The sequence below is a fragment of the Phalacrocorax carbo genome, chromosome 13 (genome assembly GCF_963921805.1).
Source record: "Phalacrocorax carbo chromosome 13, bPhaCar2.1, whole genome shotgun sequence".
Taxonomy (NCBI): domain Eukaryota; kingdom Metazoa; phylum Chordata; class Aves; order Suliformes; family Phalacrocoracidae; genus Phalacrocorax; species Phalacrocorax carbo.
This window is the reverse complement of record NC_087525.1, coordinates 9,319,211-9,344,622: the sequence shown is the minus strand read 5'-3', so window position 1 is coordinate 9,344,622 and position 25,412 is coordinate 9,319,211. Positions and strand designations below refer to the sequence as shown.

At 39.6% G+C, this 25,412-nt stretch overlaps 1 protein-coding gene across 1 annotated transcript in view; it reads right to left on the bottom strand.

Moving 5' to 3' along the window:
* Positions 1–25,412, bottom strand: part of FAM13C (family with sequence similarity 13 member C) — a 133,395-nt gene that overhangs the window by 51,545 nt on the left and 56,438 nt on the right. The window contains exons 7-9 of the mRNA XM_064464779.1: positions 6,915–6,953; positions 2,003–2,059; positions 50–248 (exon numbers count right to left, since the gene is read on the bottom strand). Of these exons, the coding sequence (XP_064320849.1) occupies positions 50–248; positions 2,003–2,059; positions 6,915–6,953 (295 nt within the window). The remainder of the gene's footprint in view (positions 1–49; positions 249–2,002; positions 2,060–6,914; positions 6,954–25,412) is intronic.

The following is a 25,412-nucleotide window of genomic DNA, read 5'->3' as shown; positions in this document are numbered from 1 at the left end:
GCTCAGACACTGAACCATAAACCTACCCTTGGGAAATTTAGGTTTTTACCTGGCTTTCCTCATGGCTTTTTCCATTTTCTAGCTTTGCAATGGGCTTAGGTTTTCTTAGCTTTAAGTTGCCCATTTCAGGCTCTAGAGTGTAGTCAATTACCGCCTGCTGCTTGTGCTGCTGAGTATCTTGCAAAGGCAGCTGCCTTTCCTCTAAGACACCAGCATTGTCCGGGTAATTTTCTTTGTTATCATCATCTCTGTAAGAAAATAAAATTGAAATGCATCAGGCAGGACTTCAGACACCCTGTCAAAACATTATGAAGGAGGAACAGCAAAAGTTCTTAGCTATTCATGGCATTTTAATTTTACCAAGTTGAGTAGTCTACACACCAAACACTGCATATGTTAGTAAAATGAAGAGGAGAGGCCACTGTTTATTGTCAAATCACAAGCTAAGCTACTGTTAGTATTATTACACATTCACCTGTGGAGCCATTTAAATGACTAGTTTTAGAAGCACTCTTTGGATTCAGCCCTACAGTTCATATTCCCCAAATAAAATCTGAAACTGCCTCTTTCAGACAGAAGAACTTGCCCCATCCAGTGATTCACACTAGGTTTTAATCTCACAAAAATGCCATCACATACAATAATTCCTCACTATAATCACACTTCCCTTCTGACAGTCTCTCTCTTTGAGGGCTTTTGGACAAAGTAAGGGAGGTAGGCATACAAAGCAGGGTTTGAACAGCCAGAGGTGTGTTTGGGTGGAAGGGACAAGTATATTGTTCTCCCAGTTTGGAGAAAAGGTCCTTCTATATAACAGCACATCTGGTGGTTTAAACAGACACTTGTTGCCCACAAATGCTCAGTTAACCACTGAATCTGGGACAGAAGTTTTCAATCTCCACCTAGACTACAGAGTGCGACCTGTCCTAAGAGGACCTTGCTAGTATTATCCACACCCAGTCAATCCAACCTTGGACTGGTCTAAAGCCTTCCACTGGGAGCAGTTCTCTGGCACCATTAAGAAAGCTACCGCAATGCAGAATGCGAGGCTGCCTGCTTTGTTGGCAGGACGAGCAGATCAGCATCACTGCTCTGAAATCCCTGGCTGTTTAGTTTGCAGGTGGAATTTTAGATGCTAGCTTCAGCTGGTAAAATCCTAATGGCTAGCTGAGAGGTGACCTTTCTCCTGGTGTGAAACTTCCACAACTAAGGGAGTCAAGGACTATTGAATTAAAACCCCAGAGGTTTTGTTTGGGTTTTTTTTCAGAAAGCATAACTTGCTAATTCAGTGTTTTCTCCTAAGGACTCTGAGCCGCCAAACTCATTTTCCATCTGTGACCCATCAGCATCCAGATGGATGCTTGCAGGGTGCCTGTGGAGTTAAACACCATCACTGCCCGTGCCTATTGCAACCGTGCTCCAAGGCAGTTGTTAGAGTTACAGGGTAGGGTGCTTTACATCCTACGGGCATTTCAAGATGTGCAGAAGTGTTGCTAATTTTAAGGCATCATCTGATTTCAAAATCTGTCTGAAAGGTTAAGTTGCATTCTTTAGCAATCAACATATAGTAACCTAGCCATGAGAGAGACATACCTCAAGAATACTTCAGTTAAACTATAGTTTGAAGGATTTTTTTTTTCAGAGACACTCATCAATGAGCATATCCTTGCACAGTTGCAAAACTCTGCTTACTACTACTTTGTACCAGCTGTTGTACGGTAAAATTCAATGTATTAGGATGAGAGCTGGTGTGAATTTAAGAACACAGACCATAATATATTTACTCATATAATAACAACAGTAATTAAGATTAATGTTGTTTACACATCAGGTTACAAGACAAATATGCATTTCCCAGAAATCCTAATAGCCTTAGCAAGTAATTCACTAGAAATTCTGCATTCCCTTGAGAATAAATGTTTCTTTCTAATGGTTTAACAGAAGCACTCTGACAGCTTTATTTGCTGCCAACAGATTTCAGACAAAATTTGCAGTAGAATACCTGGGGCTGGAAGTGGCTGCTTGATCTTCATGTACAGAGTCTGAATCCCCATCACACCTTGAAAATGGATACAAAATAATTGCTGATTTACTGCCAGCTGCAGAAATTTAGCTTTTAATAACATGACAGTGCAGCTCAAAGTATAAACATATTTCTCCTCCTCGCACCTTTGCTGGGGTCATTTGATGCCATAGCTGCTCCATGACAGTCTAAATCTCAGAGGAAGAGGATTTCAGATGTTAAGCATACAAAATTTGATACATCATTTTCAACCAGATGGAAATAATGATGACAAAGAATTCAGATGTTACCATAAAAATTACAATAAATTCTGTATTTTAATTGCTTATATATAAAAAAGAATTGGAATCATTTAGCAAAGGGTGTTTTCCTCCTAGATTCACAAAAATAGTAACCATAGTAGAGCAGTCATTCTTTGTGCAGCAGGAAGAAGAATCCCCAAATAAAACTGATCATTAGTCTTAGAAAGTGAACTAGCAGAATTTTTTAAGACGCCCGAAGAATCATAATCAATTACATCCCCTTAAGTTACAAACAGCAGAATTGTTGTAAGGCTGCCTAACCACTCAGTGTTGAACACTGTATCGTGCAGCATGGCTGAACTTTGTGGAATGATATAACTGCAAAGCCTATGAGCAGTCTTTCTTCAAATGAGCATACATATACGTGCATACACTCCTAACAAATATGCGTACACCCTTTCTAGGTATCACTTCTGGGGAAAAGCCGGGGCCCTCTCCTCACCCTCTGTTCATACTCACAGGGCACAGACACTAAGCAGGCCTGGATCACTTGAAGTTTTCTGGCAGAGGAATCTCTTCATTATGGGGGAAGCAGCCTGTACTTCTGCTGTTTTGTTAAATTTTGAGAAGAGCTGCCCTGCTTAGGACAGAGCACATTAAGTGATAGATTCATAGCTCTGCATTGCAATTTGATGGCAAGGTTTTTAATATATTCTTCTTTCCCACCAGTCTTCTGCTAGTATCTTTATCAAAAGCCAGACTGCAGCAGAAAATATTTAAAGGGACACTCAAGTGTTTACACTTCCTGAATACATCAGCACATGGATGAAAGCATTTGCTGCTTGCAACTGGAACAGATAAGTACAGTTGCAGATGCCCCTTAATCACACAATATTCCTGCAACGGGTGCAGTTCTCCCCACACGGCAAAGTGCGATGACAGAAAGACGACAGGGGTTGAGGTACAAAATGGATAAATTTACTGTAGAAATCTAGCTGCCTTTTCCTCCAGATGCCAATCACACCTTCTCCTCTGGTCTGTCACTAACTACCTTATTGGTGTCTGACACTAGTGGGGTGTGAGGATAGGACATACTGGGGTTATGAAGAAGGAAGCCCAGTAAGAAAGGAACCAGGAACCTGGGTGGAAAACACAATGGAAAACTTCAGAGGGAGAAAAACACAGCAAGGAAATACACTGTGAGGAGACAGTGCCAAGGTCACAGCTGGGTGGACAGAGCTCCCAGCATACACCTGAGAGTAGGGTAAGATGCCACCAGATGTGCTAGGCACCATGGACCAAGCCACAGTCAACAAAGTCCAGGGAGCCTCTAAAGGAACAAACTCTCCCTCCTGTGTGTGCCACAGGAAGAGCAGGTGGGAGGAAGAAGCTCTGCTACTGGCTTCACTCACCCCCTCCTCTCACCAGTCACCACACATGGCAGCCTGCAGTCCTGAAAGGCCATTTTGGTGGCTGGGAACACTCTCTGGAGGGAAAATGGGTGACTGAGCACAGGTCCATCAGCCAAGTCTACATGTGCATACTTCTGTGCCTACTCCTTAACCTGGGGAAGAGCCCTGGGGGTTGCTTTCCCTGAGCTGGCTATTATAAGGTGTTCTTGAGAAGCACAGATCCTAACTTAGCATCCAGCAACAGATAAAGGTCATAAAACAAGACAGAACTTATAAACAATGTAAGTGAACATGACAAAATGTATTTGAATAAGTGGATAGCAGTAGATAGGAAAGATAAGCAATAATGAATCAGAGAAGACTGTGTCTAGCATGTAATAAAAAGACTGTGAAGAAGTTCAGAAGCAACACACTGTGAAACTGTTAATAGAAATTTTTCTTCGTGTAAGAATAAATGTTAACCAAGAAGGTCTCTCACACAAGATAGTGCTTGAGGCTATGAGCATAGTAGGACCTTTAAAAATATGAATCTATAATATAGTGCAAATACCCATCATGAAAGCACAGAGTGTTTTTACCTTGGCTTCTTTAAGAAATGCACCTTATGTGTTCATGTCGCTTGTCTGTAAATATCAACTCAGACATGCACACACCCCTCTCCCCTCACCAGTAACTTGTATATCTTGTTGTCCAACATTAGCTATATTTAAAAGATAGAGGGATATTCAAGAGTTTGTAAGTGTTGTAAAAGCTTGTGACCACATAGTAGAGAGAATTCCCACCAACACAAAAACTGGAGCAGCATCTCACTCATTCCTGAAACATCAGAGAATATGCCAGAATAGCTTCAAGTCATAAATCCATACGGGTTGAAGCTTACATTGAGCAGGAAGTATTTTTGACAAAACCAGTGATGTGAATCCTTTTCCTTCAGCGCATGGTCTAACTACTGACTGATGGATGTGTCTCTCAAAAGTACATCCATTACTGATCTTACAGCACTGGCCAGAGCCAGGGCAGCGATGGGATCCCAGTCTAGATGGACTGCCACTCTGACTCTTTAGAGTTCTGCCTCTGCGTGTGTTTTCCAAGGAGCTCTGGTTTAATGAGATTGTTTTTCTTTAACTTTCTTCCATTTTCACCTTTCCATAGGAGCCATTTCAGTACAACCTGAAAACTGCTCCCTTTTGCTGACTTGACCTTTAAGATGTTCACATGAATAACTTCTAAACCAGGCTGCATGCATGGCTTGCTGGAAGCTTAGCAGCCCCAGGCACTTGACTTGTCTGGAGAAACGTTCCTGAAAGTATTGTATCACTGATTTTGTATCATTCAGGAAGCCTGATTTTGCCTTTGCCACAAGTAAAGACAGACATTGTCAAATGGGGATGTCTAAAGTTGCATGTCAAGCTCTCTCTTTATTCTGCTAAATAGAAGAAATCTATTTTCTGATATGACCAGCACAAAAAAACCTAGTGCTGAAATCACTAAGAATTGCGTATCCTCAGCAGTTCTCAAAAACAGGCTTTGGAGGCAGGCTTTAAGCAGGATTTAGGGAAATCAACTCTGGCAACCAAGTTTGTTCATTTAGACGATGCTTTTCAGATGCCATTGTTTGCTTGCTTTGTTTTCCAAAAGTATGTTTCTACTTGCATGTTTGGGAAGACAAGATTTAAAATTAAAGCCCCTGAAACAAAACCAACAGCTTAATCAAGGGAGATTCACCCTTCGGGCAATGGCTGGCCTAGCCCCAGCTCTGGACAGCACAGCACTGCCTGCACCCCTCTCCCCAGGGGCAGTGCTGGCACTCACTACCCAGTCAGCTTTTATGCCATCCTGGCTCTTGTCTTAATGGTCACATGAAGCACCACAGGGAAAGGCCATCACCTTCAGGGCCCAGAAACCTCAAGGGTGAGGCAGGCACAAGGGCGGCTCCAGGGGAATCTCTACGGGAAACAATGGATGTACTTAGGGACTGACAGAAGGGAAGGAGAAAAAAAATATATGAAAAATGTATTAACTGTAATCTGGTTATCCTTCTGTGGAGGAGGAGCATCCCAGAATTTAACACACCACAATTCATCACTTAACTAAAAGGGACACAGAAAATAATAAAAAATTACTTAATAATTTATTAGCTTCTGTTAAATCTTTCCATATCTGCCACAATCACACAAAAAGCATGACTAAGTTAACATATTAAATAAAGCAATATAATCAAAAACAGGAAAGCAGTGTAAGAGAGAGAGATTATTGGGATCCCTATGAAATATTACTTTTCCTGTAGTGATTTTGACAACACTTAGGGATGGCTCAGACGATTCCAACTTGGCCTGCTTTCAGAATGTATCCTGCCCCCGCAGCACTTAGGCAAACAGCTCACTGTCCAGCTAGGGTTTTTTTAAATTATGAGCATTTTAGCAGTGTAAAACTCACCTAATACACAAACAGATCTATAAATCTTTTCCTTCCTGAGAAATTGCTTGGCACATAACTGCTGAAGAATCTCCTCTAAAAGCTTTTGAAACAATTAAAAGCATGCAAAAGATCATGTAGAGAACACCAAAATTGAAGTGTTTTAAACTGAAATAAAACAAAGACCATTTAATTTGTAATAGTTCCTAAAGCCTTTGCTTTTCTAACTTTCTAATGTTCTCCCTTGTCCTGTTCTGTTATCTCTGTAAAACAACAACAAAAAAGTCAACATATATATCCTTATGATCATGATACATATGGAAGGCCTTCTAACAAGTTTATGGAATTGATTACAAATAAATGACATATTTGGTACTTAGCTTGTCTAAATAATGTGTGTGGGGTGGTTCAAAATATTTGCAAAGAAATTTTTTTCTAATAATGCTTGGGAAGTATAGACCATGTATTCTTAGAAGACACCTCTGTGTTTGTCAAGATCATCAGTACCAGAAATGAGCAACATCTTCACTGGAGATTTATCCTACACTGAAAATCATGCATTTAAACATGTGTGATATGCATCAAACATGGATTCTCCAAGAAAGGTATTTCACTGCTAAATGGTCACAGAGCATGTAAAGGCAGCTGTTTCATGCAATCCTTCCCATACAGTCAATAATATATTTAGATTACAGAAAACTGTATCAAAATATATGAAAGATATCTTGGGACTTCTCAAATGCTACTTACAATTTTTCTCTACAGTAACTAAACTCATCATTCTTATTTAAAAACAAGGACATCTTTAAAGTGTTCACTTACTCTGCTAAAGCTGTCGTGTTGAAGGAATTATCCTGAATGCTGAAACAGAAACAAGAAAACATCAGATAAGTCAACAAGGCAGGCAGGCTCCCTGAATCCTTCTCAATTGTAGGAACACATGCACAAACATGGCATTGCAAGGCAAGTCTCTGTGTGTTAGCTCTACATGCACGACTGTACCTTCGGCTGCTCTGCACATGCTCGTAATCAAGGAACCATAGGGATTAGTCCTACAGCCCTCACAAAGCCCATCCAGCAGCGCTTTGAATTAATACAGGGATGCAGGTAGTCTGCAAGGCTCAGGAAGGGATCATATTCTTTTATGACTGTAACAGTGCTGCTAATAAAGGCTTAGGTTTACAAACAAGTATTTGGCATTCTGTCCTTTAAACGTTTGCTCTATGTAATTGGCTCATCAAACACAGTTGTTTTTATTACTTAAATAGGGTTGCTCAGCTAAGATCTCTGGAGGTTTTTTCTTCTTGTTTAGTCTCTTACACACTCAGCTCATGGCCAAACCCCAGGGGAAGCTACGGAAAAATAATCTGGCAGAAAGGGCAGTTCAAGTAGCAAAAGGTTATTAAGCTAACAGCAAGCAATAGATGAAACCATTCCTACAAAAGGAATATGCTGCTGTGCTCCTGCAAGAAAATGTTTCAGACTTGATGTAATACGTTCAGTAGGGGTCAGCTGAGGATACTGTAAACTGCTGGGTTTGAGGCAGAGGTGGAATTCCCCCTTGAACGGCACCTCTCAAATCCAGTAAATACACTGTTGGAGCATCCTGAAATCTTAGAGTAGCAGGAGAAAAAAACCAAACCAAACCATCAAACCTCACTGCTACATACCAAAGATGGGATTTTTTTTTGTTGTTATTGTTGTTGTTCTTTGGGTGAGGGAGCAGAAGGCAATGACAACAGCAGCATCTTATGAGCACTCCTGTTTGTGACAACAGCACCTTGAGACAACAGCACCAAGCGGAGCAGGAATAGAGAGGAGCGGCGTCCCCCTCCCTGCAGCAGCTTGTGCTGCTGCGTGGTGTGACACACATTTCCTAGGCAGCAGCAGCAGCCAGGAGCCACAGACATGACAATTTACCTTCTCTCACCAACAGCGCTAACAATGTCTCGTATCTTCACCTCTTCCTAGCCTTCCTACCTGCTTGCACGTGCTATTTTGCGCTTTTCTTTCCCATGTTGGTATATATATCTGTCAATTTATATAATGGCACAAATTACCCGGGGGTCAGAATATCACAGCCAGTCTATAGGGACTTCTGCCCTACAGAATAGCAGGTTTTGTGAGAGAAGAGTGAACAGAGAAGCTAAATTTAATGGTTAGCATTTAAATCTTGCCTTAGACCTAAAGTTTCAATTTTATTCTCCTCCTGTTTCCAGTTTCTTGTGGCTGACCATACAAATATAAATGTCTATTGTTTTTCTATTTGCAGGACAGCATCTGAACAAAAGGTACGCTTCTAGCTGTTGTGGCAATCAAAAACTAAATTTACATGCTCAAAAAGCAGAGGTCCATAAAAAAATCTGATAATATTTTTAATAAATATCTTTCAGAATGCTTAAGTGCTTAGCTCTTGATTTTTAATGGTTAGGCTTGGTTTACAGCTGGCATTTCAAATGTGTAATGGAGGAATCACAGCTTTTTATCACAAAGTCACACTGATAAGCATCACAACTTGGTTAGAGTAGAGCTTAAAGAGAGACTGGGTATTTATCCCCACTCCCCTGCATACACAAGAAGGGGAGTGAACACAGAATGCTTTTTTAAACATAACTTCACCATTTCTACGTGCAAATGTTAAGGTCAAGTTCTCTGCTAATTCATGCCCTGTGCAAACACACTGCAGGGCTTTGTTGCTATTACTGGTAACAGAATATGACTGAAGGTCAGTTTGTACAACAGGGATGCTTCAGAGTGAGACCGAGTTTAAAATGTCATCACTTTTCCATTGTTTATCTGAACTTCAGTTCTATACAGCTGCCCCTAAATCTCTTCTAAGCAAGCACTTTACATTGATTTCAGACCACTCACAAACTTCCATTTGTTTTAAAGATGGTGCTTGACCAACATTATTGGATAGTGTCTTATTGCAAGGTTGTAAAATCATTCAATGAAAACCAAATTTCATGTAAACAGAATAGTATTAATAAATACATGAAAGTAAAGGCCAACTAAACCCAGGACCTTGTTTCAGAGCTGATCTCCTGATGACATAAATGAAGCCATCCTGCTCCTGGGGGAACCTGAGGGAGGAACTACAGTAACTCACAATAACTTCTTTTCCTCACAGAAGGAAGTAATTTCTCTTTATGGGCAAAAGCTTATTTCACCAACGATGACGGCTTGGGCCTAATGGCTGAGCCCACTTCCTCTCACCTCCTTCCTATCCACGTGCTCTGGCTGAGACTAGAGCAGGCAAAGAGCCCCTGGCCTTATCCCACCTTACAGGAGAGCCAAAGATGGTTGAACTGGCTTCTCTGTTTCCCTCTAAGTCCCAGGTGCAGGGAAAAGATAAAACTGCTGTTACCTCCTCATTTTCAATAATGATGATGAAGTCAGTTAGGGCTTTATGCTACAAAACACCACTCTTCAAAATACTGAGACTCGCAGTGCCAGATATATTTCGTCACCACATTCAATGACGTGTCAGGTCTCTCATCATCCTGAAGTCCTGATTAAAATAATGCTACACCTGTATGTGAAGCAAGCTTTGGACTTCACACTGAGCAGCAGATACACTTTTAAGGACTTTATATTTTGAAGTCACTAAAATACACCTTTCTGAAATTCTGAAAATAAAGGCTTTTAAATCAGTTTTTCCTTATTTATGATGAACAGCTTAAGTGATGCATATTTTTCCAACATCATCTCAATGGAAAGACACCCTCTGTTAAAAAGCTTCCCATTTTATACAAAGTTTTGTTCTTACCCTCTTTTGCCAAATGTTGATCAAGCCAACATAAATATCACATGCCAGCTCTCAGCTAATGTCAAACAAAAATGTCAAACTCCAAAGCAAACATCTATATATATTTTGGAGATACCAAGATTCAGAAATATGTGGCTGTTCACTTCTGAAAATTTGACTAAAATATTGCCTATTTATGGCTGACAAATAGATTGGCATAGAAATTCCATTCTTTGTTTGGTTTGTATCATCAAGAGAATTACTGCTAGGTCAGGAGGAAAATTGAAACAGGAATCACTTTGCCTCCAGCTCAGTTTTGCATGTAATAGAGACACATGCTCAATATAAATGGTACGTTCATAAGCTCAGAGCAGCATTAGTTGGCACTATAAACATGCAGCAGGCAGTGAATGCTTTACAAAGACTGTATGGTCTAGTTGCAGAAGACTGCAAAAGAAGAGAGAGGTAGTGAGACAAAAGTGGGCAAAAGTAGTTCTGGCTTCAGGAGAACAGAAGAGAGCCCAACAGTCAAGATCAAAAGGCCAGAAGAAAAAGGAGGAATAGTGAAGCTTGCCAAGCTACAGTTGTCTAAATGGTCACAAACACACACAGACAAAACCCCCTGCAGACTTTGTGGCAGCTTGGTTTCACCTGCAGAACAGAACTTTGCTTCAGTTTCCAGAATTTGCTCATCTCAGTAAACAAATGTGTTCTCTTAAGGGTATTTCTAACTCAGATGAACGATGAGGCCTTTCGGCCTTAACCACAGAATAATGAAGAATTTGTATTGGGAAATAAACAGTATGTTTGGAGGGAGAATTACATATTTACAAAGCACTCTAAACTCTCTAAGGTTCTGGGAAAGTTAGTAGATATTAAATGCAGAAATACTATCTAATGACAAATTCAGTGCAATCCTATAGGGTGTGATTAGCATTTATTGCAAGACTATTTTCTTTATTATTATTTGTTATTCCACAGCTTCCAAAGTGCTTGTGCTGAAATTGCTGCATCAGAGGCAGTTACATATTGCACTATGGTTAGGCCGTACAAGGGAGCTGCACTAGACGCTACGGAGGGACACGAGAGACGTGGTATGTGCATGACAAGGAGCCCAAGGTGACTCCCTACAGTTCTGGGAAGAAGTTACTCATGTTCCACTACCCAAATGAAGGGAAAGTTGGAATGATCTCCCCACTACTGCCTCTCTGGATGAAGTCAAGTCATCCCTGCCAAACCAGCTGAGCTCAGAGACTCATAAAAATATTGAGCAAATTTGTTTGCCTTGGAGTACGTGTGCTCCTGCCAAGTAGCAATACCCTGAAGTGCTCCAACAGTCCTTCATCTCCCTCTCAAATTGTACCAACATGGAGATGCACTCACTCCTACCTGTATGCACACACAGCATATGCTTTCATGGACAAAATACATTCAGCTCCACCAAGGAGCAGATTAAATATGCTTTCCTGTCAGGTCACACTTATGACAAAACACTTTTATTTAAGCAGAAAACAATCTGAGGGACGCTGCAGTAACTCATCTCTGCCTTCAGCAAGTCCCTTCTCTTCCAGCACACAGGGCTGTCTTATGCGAAAAGAGCAGGGATCATTCTGCAGCAAAATGTTAGCGCTGTGGATGGTTCCAGTGCCTTGCCCTTTCTTCAAAAGTGATCCTGCAGGATACTTTTACTATTTACCAATCAGTAAGGCATAAATCAAGGAGGCGCCATGTGAGAGAGAAGTCACATGCCTCTTTCCTGTAGCGATAAATATTGAATGCTACACTCTGCAGCTCAAAATATCCATGTGTTCACTGACTTGCTTTCCTGACGTGCAGTCTGCCTTTTTACGGGTAACATTCTCAGAGACATCAGAAAACATCTTAAGACAAATTAAACTAAAATACAGCAATTACACGTAGGAGCTGGCTGGTGAGCACTCAATCCAGTTTCTGTATCTTTGATTTTCTCAGTGACCTAATTAGCACATCATCTGAGTGAATGGACCTGGAGGGAAAAAGCACCCAGCCGATCTTGCTGTATGTCTTAAAATGCACAGACAAGTTCATGCAGGAACAGACTCAAGCTGAGCGTAGGTACTGACACAGTTGTCATAATCCAGTGCAGGGCAGTTCTATAAGGTGTATATATGTTGGGTTGGATACAGCTTTGTGCAACTGCACAGACCTTCAGGGTTACATTTTCTGAAGATATTTCAGTGAGCAATCAAACTGCACATAAGTCCTTCCTCAAGCCTTCTAAGCAGTGGGCCCAGTAATCCCACACACACTGCCATAGTACACCCAAGTTTGCACTGAGGGAGGTACATCTACCCCGTACCTCAGAAGGCACAGCCATACATCAGTCAGATCCCTGCTTTTTTAAAGGGAAAAATATCATGGAAATGCACAATTTTGCACAGACTGGAAATTCTGATTTGTGTACCACTTCAGACTCACCACTTGGGTTACATTTCCGCAGCTGAGGTGCATGCATCTGAGCAAGCACTAACCCTGCCAACGGGGAAACCTCCCAGTAACACAGGTAATCACTGGGGCAGGGATCCCACGCTAAGCTCCCTGCTGAAGGCTCCACCACAACTGGTGTGCTGGTTAATTGCATAAACCTACTTCTTATAGGTCTGCTGACTTCAGTAAGGTGCTAAGCTGAAATACAGAACTGTGCCTCTAATTTTGTTATTAAAGAACAAGCTGCTTTATCAAGTCCTATCAGCTCTGCTGAAAATCTCTGTAGCGATGCCCAAGAATCATTATCCAGCATGCGCTAGGCTGCCTGATAAATCCAACTGCACCGGTCAATCTGGTGCTAGTGCCTGAGCCACTATAGGCGCTAAAACTTGCTTGACTGCAGTCATCCAATGCAGATAATTTAATACTGCCCAGATGACAAAACTATTTCCAGCACGTTTACACCAAAGTCAGGCTAGACTCAACACAGCACTAATTCAAAAAGACGTTTTTCCTCTGAGCACTGCAAGATGGGGAAAAATACACGCACATACCTACCTTATTCTACTGAGGTGGCCAGAATGCTTCAACAGATCACTCACCTAAAAGTAAACACTCTTATTTAAGAAGACTTAATCTTTACCACTACTTAAGAAAACATCAGAATTGTAAGAATGACAGCTCTGAATTAATTTATCTGCCTGATGTGTCTGCAAGCTCACAATGTTCCTTTTCCTTGTGATAGTAGGAAGAGGAGAGAGGCAAATAAAGGCAAAGGTGTAAAAAATAACACTTCTTCCCTGGAGCAGAGCTTGTGTAGAGAATGTGTTCAGATAATGGCAGCAACAGGGGTTTTTTGTTTTGTTTTGCTGGGCTTGTTTTGGTGGTGGTGGCTTTTTAAACCCATGTTCCCTCTTTTTTGTCTGAGCTATCTAACAGTGTGGGCTCTGTTCCTCCTTTACACTGCCAGTCTGATTATTTTAGAGGCCTATTAAAATAACAGAAAACATTAAAAGTATTAATTAGTATTAGATATAGTAAAGTTTTTAAAATTAATTAGCATCTTGTGAACATCAAAATTAAGGAAAGCCAGAATTAGGAAGTCCCATACTTTTTGTTCCTTCATCTGAAGACAACTGCAGAGAACTAGACAGCTCAGCGAGGAATAGATTTCACTCTCAAACATTCAAGAATTTCCTTTTCTTTCTCGGAGTGCAGATCTTGCTAAACAATTTGAATATGATCACATAGGTAGAGGCCAAACTGCAATTTATTAGCAAGAATGCCAAATTAAGGCTTAAACTTATAGCTTCCCCAGCATTTTCCAAAACAAAAGGAAACGGAAAGGTGAACTTGAGTTAAACCGCATTCTCAAAAAGTTGAATATTTGAAAGTAAAGGCAAAACCAAGCAAAGAGCTGCTCATACATTCAGAAAACATTAATGCATTCTTCTGTTGGGTCTGTAGATGAGTGGAGCCACACAGTATGGTTCTTGTTAGGCCAGACACCAGAAAGATCTATGCAAGATACATATGAAGGAACCCTCATGATTCGTGGCTGTTTCTTGGGGAGATGACTGTTGCCATGTAGAGCAATGCTGAGTATGCTGGGTAATCTACTTGTCTTCTGAAAACCAAAACTGAACAAGAAAGCACATGCTCTTTTCTCAGATTGCCCTCTGCAGAGCTCCTCCTCAGCACCTGGGAATCCAGTTGTGCACATACACACACATGCATTCACACATGTATAAACATGTTTATGTTTCTTCCAAACATCTATTCACAGAGCCATAAACCTGAAAGATTTCAGTATTTGCCTTTTTCCACATCTATCTAGTAGCATGCTTACTGATAAGGTACTTTCAAATCTCACTCACTATCCTCCATGTAACTAGCAGAGAAGTATGAACTACCTTGGTTCACCTGTAGCTTTATCCTCCCAGCAGCACAGAAGCCAGAATTATATCCAAAAAAATCTATACCAATATAGAAGTCACATAAAACCAACTTACAGCAACCGCTGCCTAAAATCAGAGCTTATTCTCAGTGACATATAGGCAACACATCTTTAATTAGCATTATCAGAGAGCTCCATTGTCAGCAATTATGTGTTTTCAAAGGGCACCTGGCCTTCTCCCCAGGCATGCACCGTGCATCACATGACAACCACTGATTAGTCCTGTTGTTGTCTGAGAGACAGTTCAGGTAACATTAAAAACAGATTCACGCTGGAACCCCTCTAAGCCTCTTTCTAGTTTATAAAACGCGCGCGCGTGTGTATTTCTACACTCTGACTACAAGCAGAAAACACCAACATGCTGCTCTCAGAGGGCTGGGCAGCTGTACCGGGGACCCATGCAAAGCTGTGCTAGTTTACACCACCCGAGGGCATTGCCCACAATATTTCTAGCCCAGCAGGGCTGATCCCTTTGATCTGATGTGCCTGAATACCTTTGCATATAAAGCCAGACAGACCCTTCAAGGCCTTGAATATTTCTTTTTCATAGCTTGCTTCCTACTTTCTATTTTTGTTGCACTGCAAGAAAATCTAACTCATACAGACAGATTATGAAGTATTAATGTATAAAATAATCAGAGACATGAAATGTAAAACTACGTCATTATATGCCACTTCAATACAAACTACTTTCTATTTATGAATTTTTATCATTTTCAGAGAATTCTGAATAACCACTACTGTTCCTGTGACACCAAGAGTGATTACTAAAATTCAGAAAGAGAATAGTAATAAATGCAGTTACAAAAGTGTGAACTGTAAGTTAAGACTCCTGTAGCATAACAAATATCCAGAACTACTTCTCATTTGGAAAGAAAAGGAAATATGGGCAGCAACACATGGATGTTTAGGAGTGAATTTAGCTTTACACTGCACTACTCTGCATGTTTGAAATCTCTGGAAAACTAAAGATAACATTGCTTCTTACCTCTGAAGAAAACAAGGAATCTCCATTTGCACACAAGATACAACTGTAGCAGAGTCAGAAGAGAAGTTGATGTCATTAAATCAGAATTGAAGTAATGTGTTTATTTGCATATCCTTTTCTGAACTTGCTGCATGTGTCACATAAATATAAAACCAAGACAGATTCAACTTCTCACAGGCCTCTCTGGAATCCACTCCGAGCCATGGTAAAGTCCTACAAAGAACTGCATCTAGTTAACTTATTTCTGGCCATCAGTTCAGCATAATATTTCTCCCCAGACATCTAACCTCTCATAGAGAATAAAAGCTGTCCCCATGGCAAACCGTTTTGGACAGGGAGAAAAGACAGCAAAGAATGAGATCAACAAACGGATGAAACCGATACTGGAGGACTAATAGGAAGGCACAAATGGAATCCAGAATAAATACAACAAACAACATAATTAAAAAATCACAATGTAAAACAGTTGTGATGGGCAGCTGGGGGAGGTCCCTTTATTTCTGGGCATTAGCTCATCTGTTTTTGTGGGGGTTTGTGAAGTTCCAGTTGCTTATTCTCATTTCCACCACGAAAATTCACGGTAATGAATCCCAACACTCTTTTTACCAAGTTGCTTTTCTGAATTTCTATTCACTAGTCAATGACATTTGAAAACCACTGATTCAGACCATTAACTTTTCCAATACTGTGATCCATTGACAGCAGAAAGGTGTCATCAGTTATGGCATATTCTCCTGCACTTGTATTTCACTGAAATGCTGTGAATAAGCCGCTCAATATTAGCAGCGACAGTCAGTGGTCAAGTCCTGCTCAGCTTCTACCTTGCTGTTTTAATTTCTTCTCATAGCAAGTAGTCCTCTATTTGGCTTCTATTTCTATCCAGACTCATGATCTGTGCTGGTGTCCTACCACCTACTATTTTAACTTACCAGAAGGACAATGCATCACTCCTCAGCACATGTAAAAGTTTGTCCTTCCAAAGTTTGAGGAAATGTTTAACTCTCAACATGCTTTGTTTTGTTTTTCCCAGTAAGCAAAATATTTTTCTTGTTTCTTTTAGATTGAAGGAAAGACAGAGGAAATTCTATTTCACCCAAATGTACATTCTCAGCAGATTATGTCTTTCAAGACAGTAAAACAGCCAGGACAGGACACAGCACTCTACAGAAATTAAGTAATATGATCCTGTTACATAATATTCAGCTTTGTGGCATAAAACCAGAGCCCTACAGAAAATATATGTAAATGGCACAGAGGTGTCTTATACACGTTTGAATTTACTTTCTCATTACTTAAAACCATTTTCTTTTGTATAATGATTGTTTGGGGAAAATATAAACCTGTGGCAGGCACTGAAACACAGGACCTAATTTCTTTACAAAGCTGAGGAAATATCCACATAACCACACACCATCTGTAGTCTTGGCTTTTTATTCCCTGCCGCACTGCGTACTGCTTAAGTGTGTGCACTTTTACCTTGTGAGCTGGCTTGGTCCCCTTCCAGTGCAAGGAATATCCTGAGATAGCACCGAGCTCAAGCATGTCTGCAGACATGCCCTGTACCAGGGCCACTGAGCTATCTCCATTTCTTAGGTAACGGAATTTCTTGCCCCAAATACCAACATCTGAGTTACGTCACAGCCATATCACAGGTGTTCTACCACCCATGGCATCACAGAAAGGCCCTTACAACAGCCCATGATTTTCATGGGGCCAAGCTTTGCAGCACTTTCCAGCTCCTAAGGGGACATCATCTTCCAAGGACCAAGACAAATCTCACTTAATGAGACCTTGCAAGAGAGCTGTCTTTTCATTCTGACTTAGAATGTCTCATGGAAGTCTCCGGAATTAGTTTGGTAAACTGCTGTATCACACATAGAAGACAGCAGTCAGTCCTTCAGTTATAAAATGCATTTCACAGTCTCCTTTCCAGCTGGTTATTTGTTTTAATACACTCTTTTCTGAGGTTAGCAACAGCTTTTAAGCCTAAAAAAAGAATTTGAAAGCAAGAATTTTCTCTGGGATGACCTTGTGCAGCTTTACAACAACCGATGACACTGAACAAATGACCCTTTCTCACATAAATTCGGTCCAAATGAGAAATATTTGTGACTGAAGTATTTCCTCTATAGATTTGCTGAAAGGAAGCAGAAGCATATGGGAAAGACATTTATGCAGGAAGCAGCTTTACCACTTTGCTATCTATTGCAATAGTTTTGTTACAAAAGGGCAGTGAAAATTACTTTTCCCTTTTGAGGCACTTAAATCCTTTGTTGTAAAGCACATTGAGTGCTCTTCATGACATCATCACATTTTCTAACTCAAATTATCTGTCCCCTGGCCTCTTTAATAAACTAGAGAAAACTGTTTTGGGTTTCACATTATTCAGCAGAGGAGTAAAAATAAGAAAGACATTTTCATTGTAATTTTAATAATATTTTTCATCTAGCAGTCATGCAGTACCAATCAGCAAGATACCAGTCATGAAAGAAAGCATCATTTCTAGGTGAGCTATCCATTTTTGGAGAGAATAAGAGTCTTTAGAAAAATTCTTAGAAGTAAAGCCAGTGAAAAATAATAAATAATCCTTGAAACCGTGACTGTAATATCATTTTTTTTTTCTGTAAAGATTACAGGGTAACAATGTCTTGCCTTTATATTAACAAAAATGCTGACAGTACTTATTAAAAAAGAGCAATGAATATTGCAGTCTAAATGTAGGCATATCCAGGAATAGTCAGAGCTGCAGTAAATTCCCTCTCTTTGCTGATGCTTGAAGAACTACAGCCTACATTTTCCAACCCAAATCCAGGCTCCCAAACTCACATTTAAGCACCTACAAAGTTTCAAACTAATTTTAGGTAGCCACGAAGCTGAAAACATTTGGCCAACACATATTATGCTAATTTGGTGTCTAGAATGATGGTTGTAAAGGCTCTGGGATTATGCCTAACACTACAGCTGTGTTGATGCATGCTCACTACAAATATAGAAGGAAAAAAACCCAACACATCCAAACCTAGCTTCAACATTTATTAAGCCGTCAACCCAGTTACCATCTTAAGACATATTTGTGCCTGCCCGCCCCTCCACCAGTTGTTTTTCCTGTTCCTCACAGATCACCTCTATTCTATGTGACTACCCCAAAGCTCCTGTCTCAGCCACTGTAGGTGGCAAAAGGGCTAGCGTAAACCAGGGCAACTATTACTATCTCCTACTAACCCCGACAGAAATGGCACAAATCATGGACTGGCAGTGAGGTCTCTTACTTGCTTGTGTCTCTCGTCAACTCAAACTTTGACACATATTTCATTGCTTATTTTATGCAACCAGCTACTCAAGAGTTTTGAAAGAACGGGCCAGATAATGACATTGTAAACTACCCAATGCAAAAATGTGTTCAGGGCATCACACAGAGCAGGGAAAAGCCATTCTCCAAAGAAGTAATAGTTCTTAATACAGCATTACTCATAGCTGCGTGGAGAAACAGGAAAACCAGATAATCTATAGCTACCAAAAAGTAAGGATGACTCAATTCAAGTGACTCATGGTTGTGACTAACCTGTTTAATAGCTCTTTTTTTAAAAAGTCAGCCTTTAAATCATTTCTGCATGTTCTTTCTCACTTGCCTTGTATTCCATAATTTTAAAATTATTACCAAAGCACAATCACAATGTAGATCTAAGCAAATCACAATGATATATAAATGTATGTTAAAGTTTTTAATAAAACATATATTAAATAAGTGTTAGGAAAGTGTATTTGTCAAGAATCTAGCAGATTATTTCTTAGCCAAACGTAAGGCAAATACAACTGAATGCCAGACTGGAGGGATGGAAGGTTGAGTCATCCTGCTATCAGGTGCCTGTACCCTGCCTGCAGGTGCTCTACAACTCATTGCTCAATTTCATTATGGTTTTGAGCAGTGAATTTCAAGCAGAATAAAAAAGTAGCTGAGTCCTCTCTAAGAAGAAAATGCAGCTGAGGTCAAGAACAGCAATGCTTTTAAGGAGAGCTTGAGGAATAGTCATCTTCTGGCAAATAGCATTTTGCATTTTTATATCAATAGGGATAGTGAATCTATAAAAGTGAGGAAAGTTTAGACTTCATTATTGCCCCACTCTTCAATATAGGGTAAACATTCCTTCTTATATAACGTTAAAATGAATCTCCACTATTTAAAAACATTTATAAAACTATAACTACTCTTTGTACCTGTGATGTAGAGTTGGCAAATGAGTTTATTAGTAGCTCATTTTTACAAATAGTCGTATATGAAGTCAAACAGCAAGTAGGCAGGAAAAAAGGAACTGAATGAAACCTATTCTCCAAGTGCATCACCAAAGAAAGTTTTTTAATTTCAACTCTTACCACAAAGTGTCCTGTCACCCTTTGCAGCAAATGATGTTCATGTCCACCCAATGCAGCCAGCACTAAACTGAAAAGGCTGTGAAATCAGGTGAAGAGATACACTGAGATTGCCCATTATACGGTGCTGTAATTCATCTGCTATTCCACTCTACCATTTGGTGAATCTCTAGAGGTAACATGTTTCAGTATTAAACTTACACCTAAAACTACACATACAACAAATCATCCATGTAACATTTCTCAAGAGTCTCTTAGCAGGTTTATCTGACATTTCCCGTAATGGAAAAGAGGATTAATGGGCTTTATTATTATTTATTACCCTCCCCTTGCCTGTAGAAAATCCAGTTGCTTTCCCCAAGTTGTTGCTAAAGCTTTGATCTGAATCCCTACGTACAGCCTGAGGTGGGAGAAACATAGGAAAGGGAACACAAGGTTTTTGCTGTCACTTGGGGGACCAGGCAGGACGTACTAAACTTCATTCATACTGTAGGGCCCATTTGGTTGATTGATTAACAACTGCTGCAGACCAGTCAAACATGTCTCTCCACTATCTGGGAAAAAATTTCTGGGTAATTTTTCAGAAAATGTTTACTTATGTGTACTGATAAACTCCTGAGTTTCCACTCTCCTCAGCATCCTCACTTCCTTGCTTGCGGTCTGTACAATTTTCAACAAATATGACACTGATTCATACTCAAAAGTATGATAAACTGATTACAATTAATGCAGCAGTCATTGTGATAAACCATATAATACACCTTCAGGAGTTTCATCTTACACATCAAAGCTGCAGAGGCTCTGTAAATGATAAATATGCCAATGAACACATATTCAAGCTCTTACCCAAATACTTTTTGGCTCACAGCAAAATAAGACTATAAAGCATTTCCTCAATATATTTTTATGAAGTGGTCATTTCATTTTCGGGGAAAATTACATTATGCAAAAAATATATTATGCAACCCTACCTTTCATTAATATTTTGTTTCTTGGCAGAAGCCTGTTCCAATTTTCAAAATCGATTATGAATGTAGGAAGTCATGCCCATAAGTCACAACACTGCTGCCACTCAAAATGAATAATCATCAACTTTTTTAATAATGTCCTCTGATCTATGCAAAAAATAACTTTTCACTTTAACAGGAAAACTTTGAGAAATGGTAAAACTAGATACAAGTGTCTCAGATTTAGTCTCAAAAATTAGTGACATTTTCCCATATTGCTTAAAAGTAGTCTTAATAAAATGAAATATTTATTATCAGAAGTGATCTGTTTACACAGCAATACAAAGTACACAACTAGAATAACATTGGGGCATTATCCCCTACCCCCCCCCCCCCCCCCCCCCCCCCCCGCGCATGGCAGTGAAATTACATACAAAACATTACACACATACAAAAGAATTAGTAAGAATTTCAGAGAGAGAGAGGGGGGAATTCCTACCGATCTCAGGTCAGCTACCTGGACAGGCTTTTTTTTTACTTGGATGTATTGTAACAGTCTGCAAAATCTGGAAATGAAAAGTCACAGCAGCTACCCTTGAGCTTGCTGCTCAATCTCTCTCTTATAGTGAGTTATATAGGACTTCATCAGTAACAGTGTAGTTCCCCTGCTCCAGAAGCACAGGCCTGAGATATGCATATAATAGCCAAAGCACGCAGCAATCCTCATCTCCAACCTCATACATGTATTTTCCTGGAAAGCTGACAAATTGTTAATATGTTAGATGGGAGATTTCTCACAGTGGAGCTCCTAGGAGATTAGCAGCTATATTAGCCTCATGCTTTGCTACGCAGATACCCTAAAATTGCCTTGCTATCTCTCACATTTTCGTTGTATCCTCTTCACTTGCTTTTTCTCCCACTTGCAAAGGTGCTGGCCTCCTCAGACTCTCAGGAGGACAAATCTTAGCAGTTGTTACTTAAGATGTCTCTTCAGAAATTAGAGATTTTAAGGAAATAGCCTCAAAACCTCATATATAAGCAAACTGCCTGGTCCCTCCATAAGTCACAAGAAGGCAAGCAGAAAGTCTTCTTCCAACTTTGAACCACTGCCATCCTTTTAAACTGTCATTATAGCATTGATGTAGACAGCACAATCCATTTATTGGTGCAGAGCAGCCATCTAAGCCATGAAACGTCCTAACAATCTTAAGAATCACACAGTTCCCATAATTCAAACCATCACCCAGCCATCTGTGTTTCTATATAGGTTTCCACAGTGCACAGTTTTCAGAATATAATTTTTGCTATTGCTTAGGTCAACAAGACACATTCCTTAGCAGGAAGAAGTCACCCAACTGTAGGATTAAAAACAACTACACAATTTTGAGAATCTGAAAACCTGTCATTAATCTAGTAAAGCATTCCTGTAAATCCATTTCAGACACAGGCAATATCTACATAACAAAGTATCTTCCCACTATCGCTCACACAACCATGTATTAGAAATATACCAGCACTATTTGAATGAAGCTTCATATTGTTTGTTTCAAAATGGTTTTAGCATGACTGTGCTAAATCCCTAGACACTGCATATGAGCTTGAATATTCTTTTCCAATTGCTGTTCAAAGTAAAATCAAAACTGAAAAGGCCTGGAGCCACAAACAAAGAGATGAAAAAAGCGTTGCTGCTTCCTTAAAAATTATTCTAAGGGAAGGGAAGGGGGCAAAATAGAGCCTGGCAAGGATGTGCTGATGCTCTCAGGTTTACTGACACTGAGTCAGTAGCACTCTAAAGCCCCTTGTTCCAGCTACCGTGTATGTATAAAAGCCTTTTGACTAGTGGGATCAAAACCAGATTCAGGGCAAGGTAAAAAGTGGAGAAATGGCACTGCTTTTACACCTGAAAAAAATAAAATTTAATGAATTGTTGAGGGTGAGGAGAAATAAAACCTGTTAAAAGATTGAAAAGGGTAGAAGTATCTCAGTTCATGGTTGTCAAGAAGGCTGACAAAACCTGAATTGTTCAAGTTGGGTGGGGAGATGCACTGAAAGAAAATGGAGGAAAGAAAATGGAGGAGGGGGGAACAGGTCTCACGTTGAACTTGAAAAAGAGAAGACAAAGAATTGAAAAGACTGAATCTTGATAAGTTTCCCATAAGCACAGAAATAAATAATTATGATAACAGGGATATTAGACTAGAAGGAAAAGCACTGATAAGAGCCAAGGTAATTTATCTTTCCTGTGTTTAATGAGACACAAAAATCCCTTCTTTTTTTTTCTTTTTTTCCCCCAAAACCTGTAACAAAGACTCTGCAAACCAAACTGGTGAGATGAGCTACCTATTGAGTGACCTATTCTTACTGTGCATTGTAAAGACAGTCATGCATGCTTGACACCATTTCCAGCCGTATCCAAAAATAGTCTGAAAATTTGCAAATCTAATTAATCCAGGGCAGAGGTTTGGGTTGTCAACTATGCTTGCTTTATTTTGCATTTCATTCCAAAAAAATGTAGATGTTACACTATCTTTTTCATTGAATTAATGCATAGAAATATACATGACCATAAAAAGCCATCTGCTAATTCTAGCCATCGAATTGAGCCCACTGACTGCTCTCTAACCTTAGCACCCCAGGTAGTTAGGATTCAATGTTTATGAGATAGATACACAGACAGTAACATATGCAAACAGGAAAACAAAATCTGCCTTCCTCCTTTGTTTATGTACTCATTAAACTGGATTCCTGCATGTACAAATGATCAGTTGGTTGCATAAGTATGTATGCAATACTTATTTGCATTAAATCATGATAAAACTAATGCAAATTATTTGGGAAACAGACTTTTTTCATATGTGCCTAATTTGACCTTCTGGCAGTTTGCTAGTACTCTTGGTTTAAGAATATTCTATGTAGTAGTTTATAACTTAACCTCTGTGAGTTTGGAACAATTAGAAATAATTACAGAACTTGGATTAAAATTAAAATTAGAATTACCATAAAATTAAAAAGAACTATTTCTGGTCCTCTTTTTCCTTTCTAGATGTACTAAAAGCTAGTTTGACTTTAACAAAAAAGTTTTCACTTATTAACAGAATTGTATGAACCTTTTTTCATATGCAACTACCTCAGATGAGTATACAGTTTATACTTTGATTTATATTTATATCAGTCACAGCCAGATTTACATTTTAATTCATTTCCTCCTGTTGCAAGCTCTAATTTGCAGATGTTGTGCACATAGGCTTTCACTCTGAAACAGAAGCAGAGATTCTGGTGAGTTCAACATTTGGAAGACATTAATATCTGCAATTATAGAGGCTAAATGGATAGGACAGATGGGCAGATGAGCTGGGGGACAGATATAAATTAGGACTTGATGTTACCTGAGTAACAATTTATTTGGAAGCTAGTATGTTTTCAACAGTGCAGCATGAAGGAGTCATTTTCTCTAGCTAGAATACTTCTGTCCAACTGGATTCAAGTATTTCAATAACGCTTAATGGATTGATTTTTTTTTTTCTTTAAAAATATTTGATTTTTGTCAAATGTCAATGCATGAAATCAGAATGTGCCCAGCTAATTTATGCAGAGCCTAAAAGCAACCCTTGTATGGGTTTCTAGAATTAAACTAAAACCATGTTTGCAGAACTCCATCAGTTACTCATCTGTGACAATCCGATGAAAAAAAGAAGTGAAGAGTACCAACACAGTACCTATTTTTATCCAAAATAAAACATTTACTTTTGCAGGTTTTTTAAAGGAAAAAAATATATGAAATAGTCTCAGAGTAACCTATAAAGAAAAAGTACAAAAAGAGATGCTTACCCTCCCCCTCTCCTTCTCTTCTCAGTCTTTCAACCTCCTACTTTTCCCATAATTCATGCACAAACGGTACCAGCAATCACAGCTCAATCTGCCTGTCCTGGAGCGTGAATACTAACTTCAGCTGTTCATCTCCAAACAGTTTGCCCCAACCTGTGAGCTACAGAGAATTATGTCTCCTGACCTCTTCTGTTAAACTTTTACTGTTTGTACCATAACTCAACACAAGAGACGATTAGGACTCTGCATGCATCTCTCAGTTTAGTGACACCCAGATTGCCCACATAAATCCCATTCCCCAAAATTAAACATTATGGAAGGGTTTCAATGAGCTTAGAAAAGAAAATTACTTGCGAGGTTAAGGACTAAACTTTTCACCAAATGCGATCTGCACAAAACTGCACTTCTTAGTATATTATTCTATTTACACGGCACAGTAAAGCTCTGACTAAAATATACATTGCTGAACAGAAACACAGCCAAATCAACCTCTGGCTGGAAATGACCTGAAATTGATTTAAACATCCTAGCACTACTCACGTCTCACTTAAGACTTAATGCCAGCCAACGGGAAAGAGCAGTTCAGAAGCTCAGGTGCCATTCCTGCTTTCTGAGTGCATTCCCACGTACAACCACGTTCAGTAAATCTGTTCATTGCTTGCGGGGGGGTTGTCACACCCTTACCTCCTGTCCTAGTCTTACCATACCAGTGAAACAAGTAGATACTCTTCTGGAGGATGAGGCAAAGATGTGCCAATCTTCTCCGACAGCAACTTTGTCAGACAAAATGAAAAGCCAGGTGTCACTCAACAGAGATACTACAAAGCAGCCACTGGCCTCCCTCAGCAGGCTAGCAAACAGACACTTACATGGTCTTTTGCAGAGAAATCCTAGATTATAGCTTGCCATCTGAGCTAACTAAAAGTCTTTTATTTAAAGTAGCGTGACACAGAAAGGCGTAATAAGCCCAGTATAACTGTGCAATTGTATTGCTTCCAGTCAGTTCATTGCATGGTCAAAG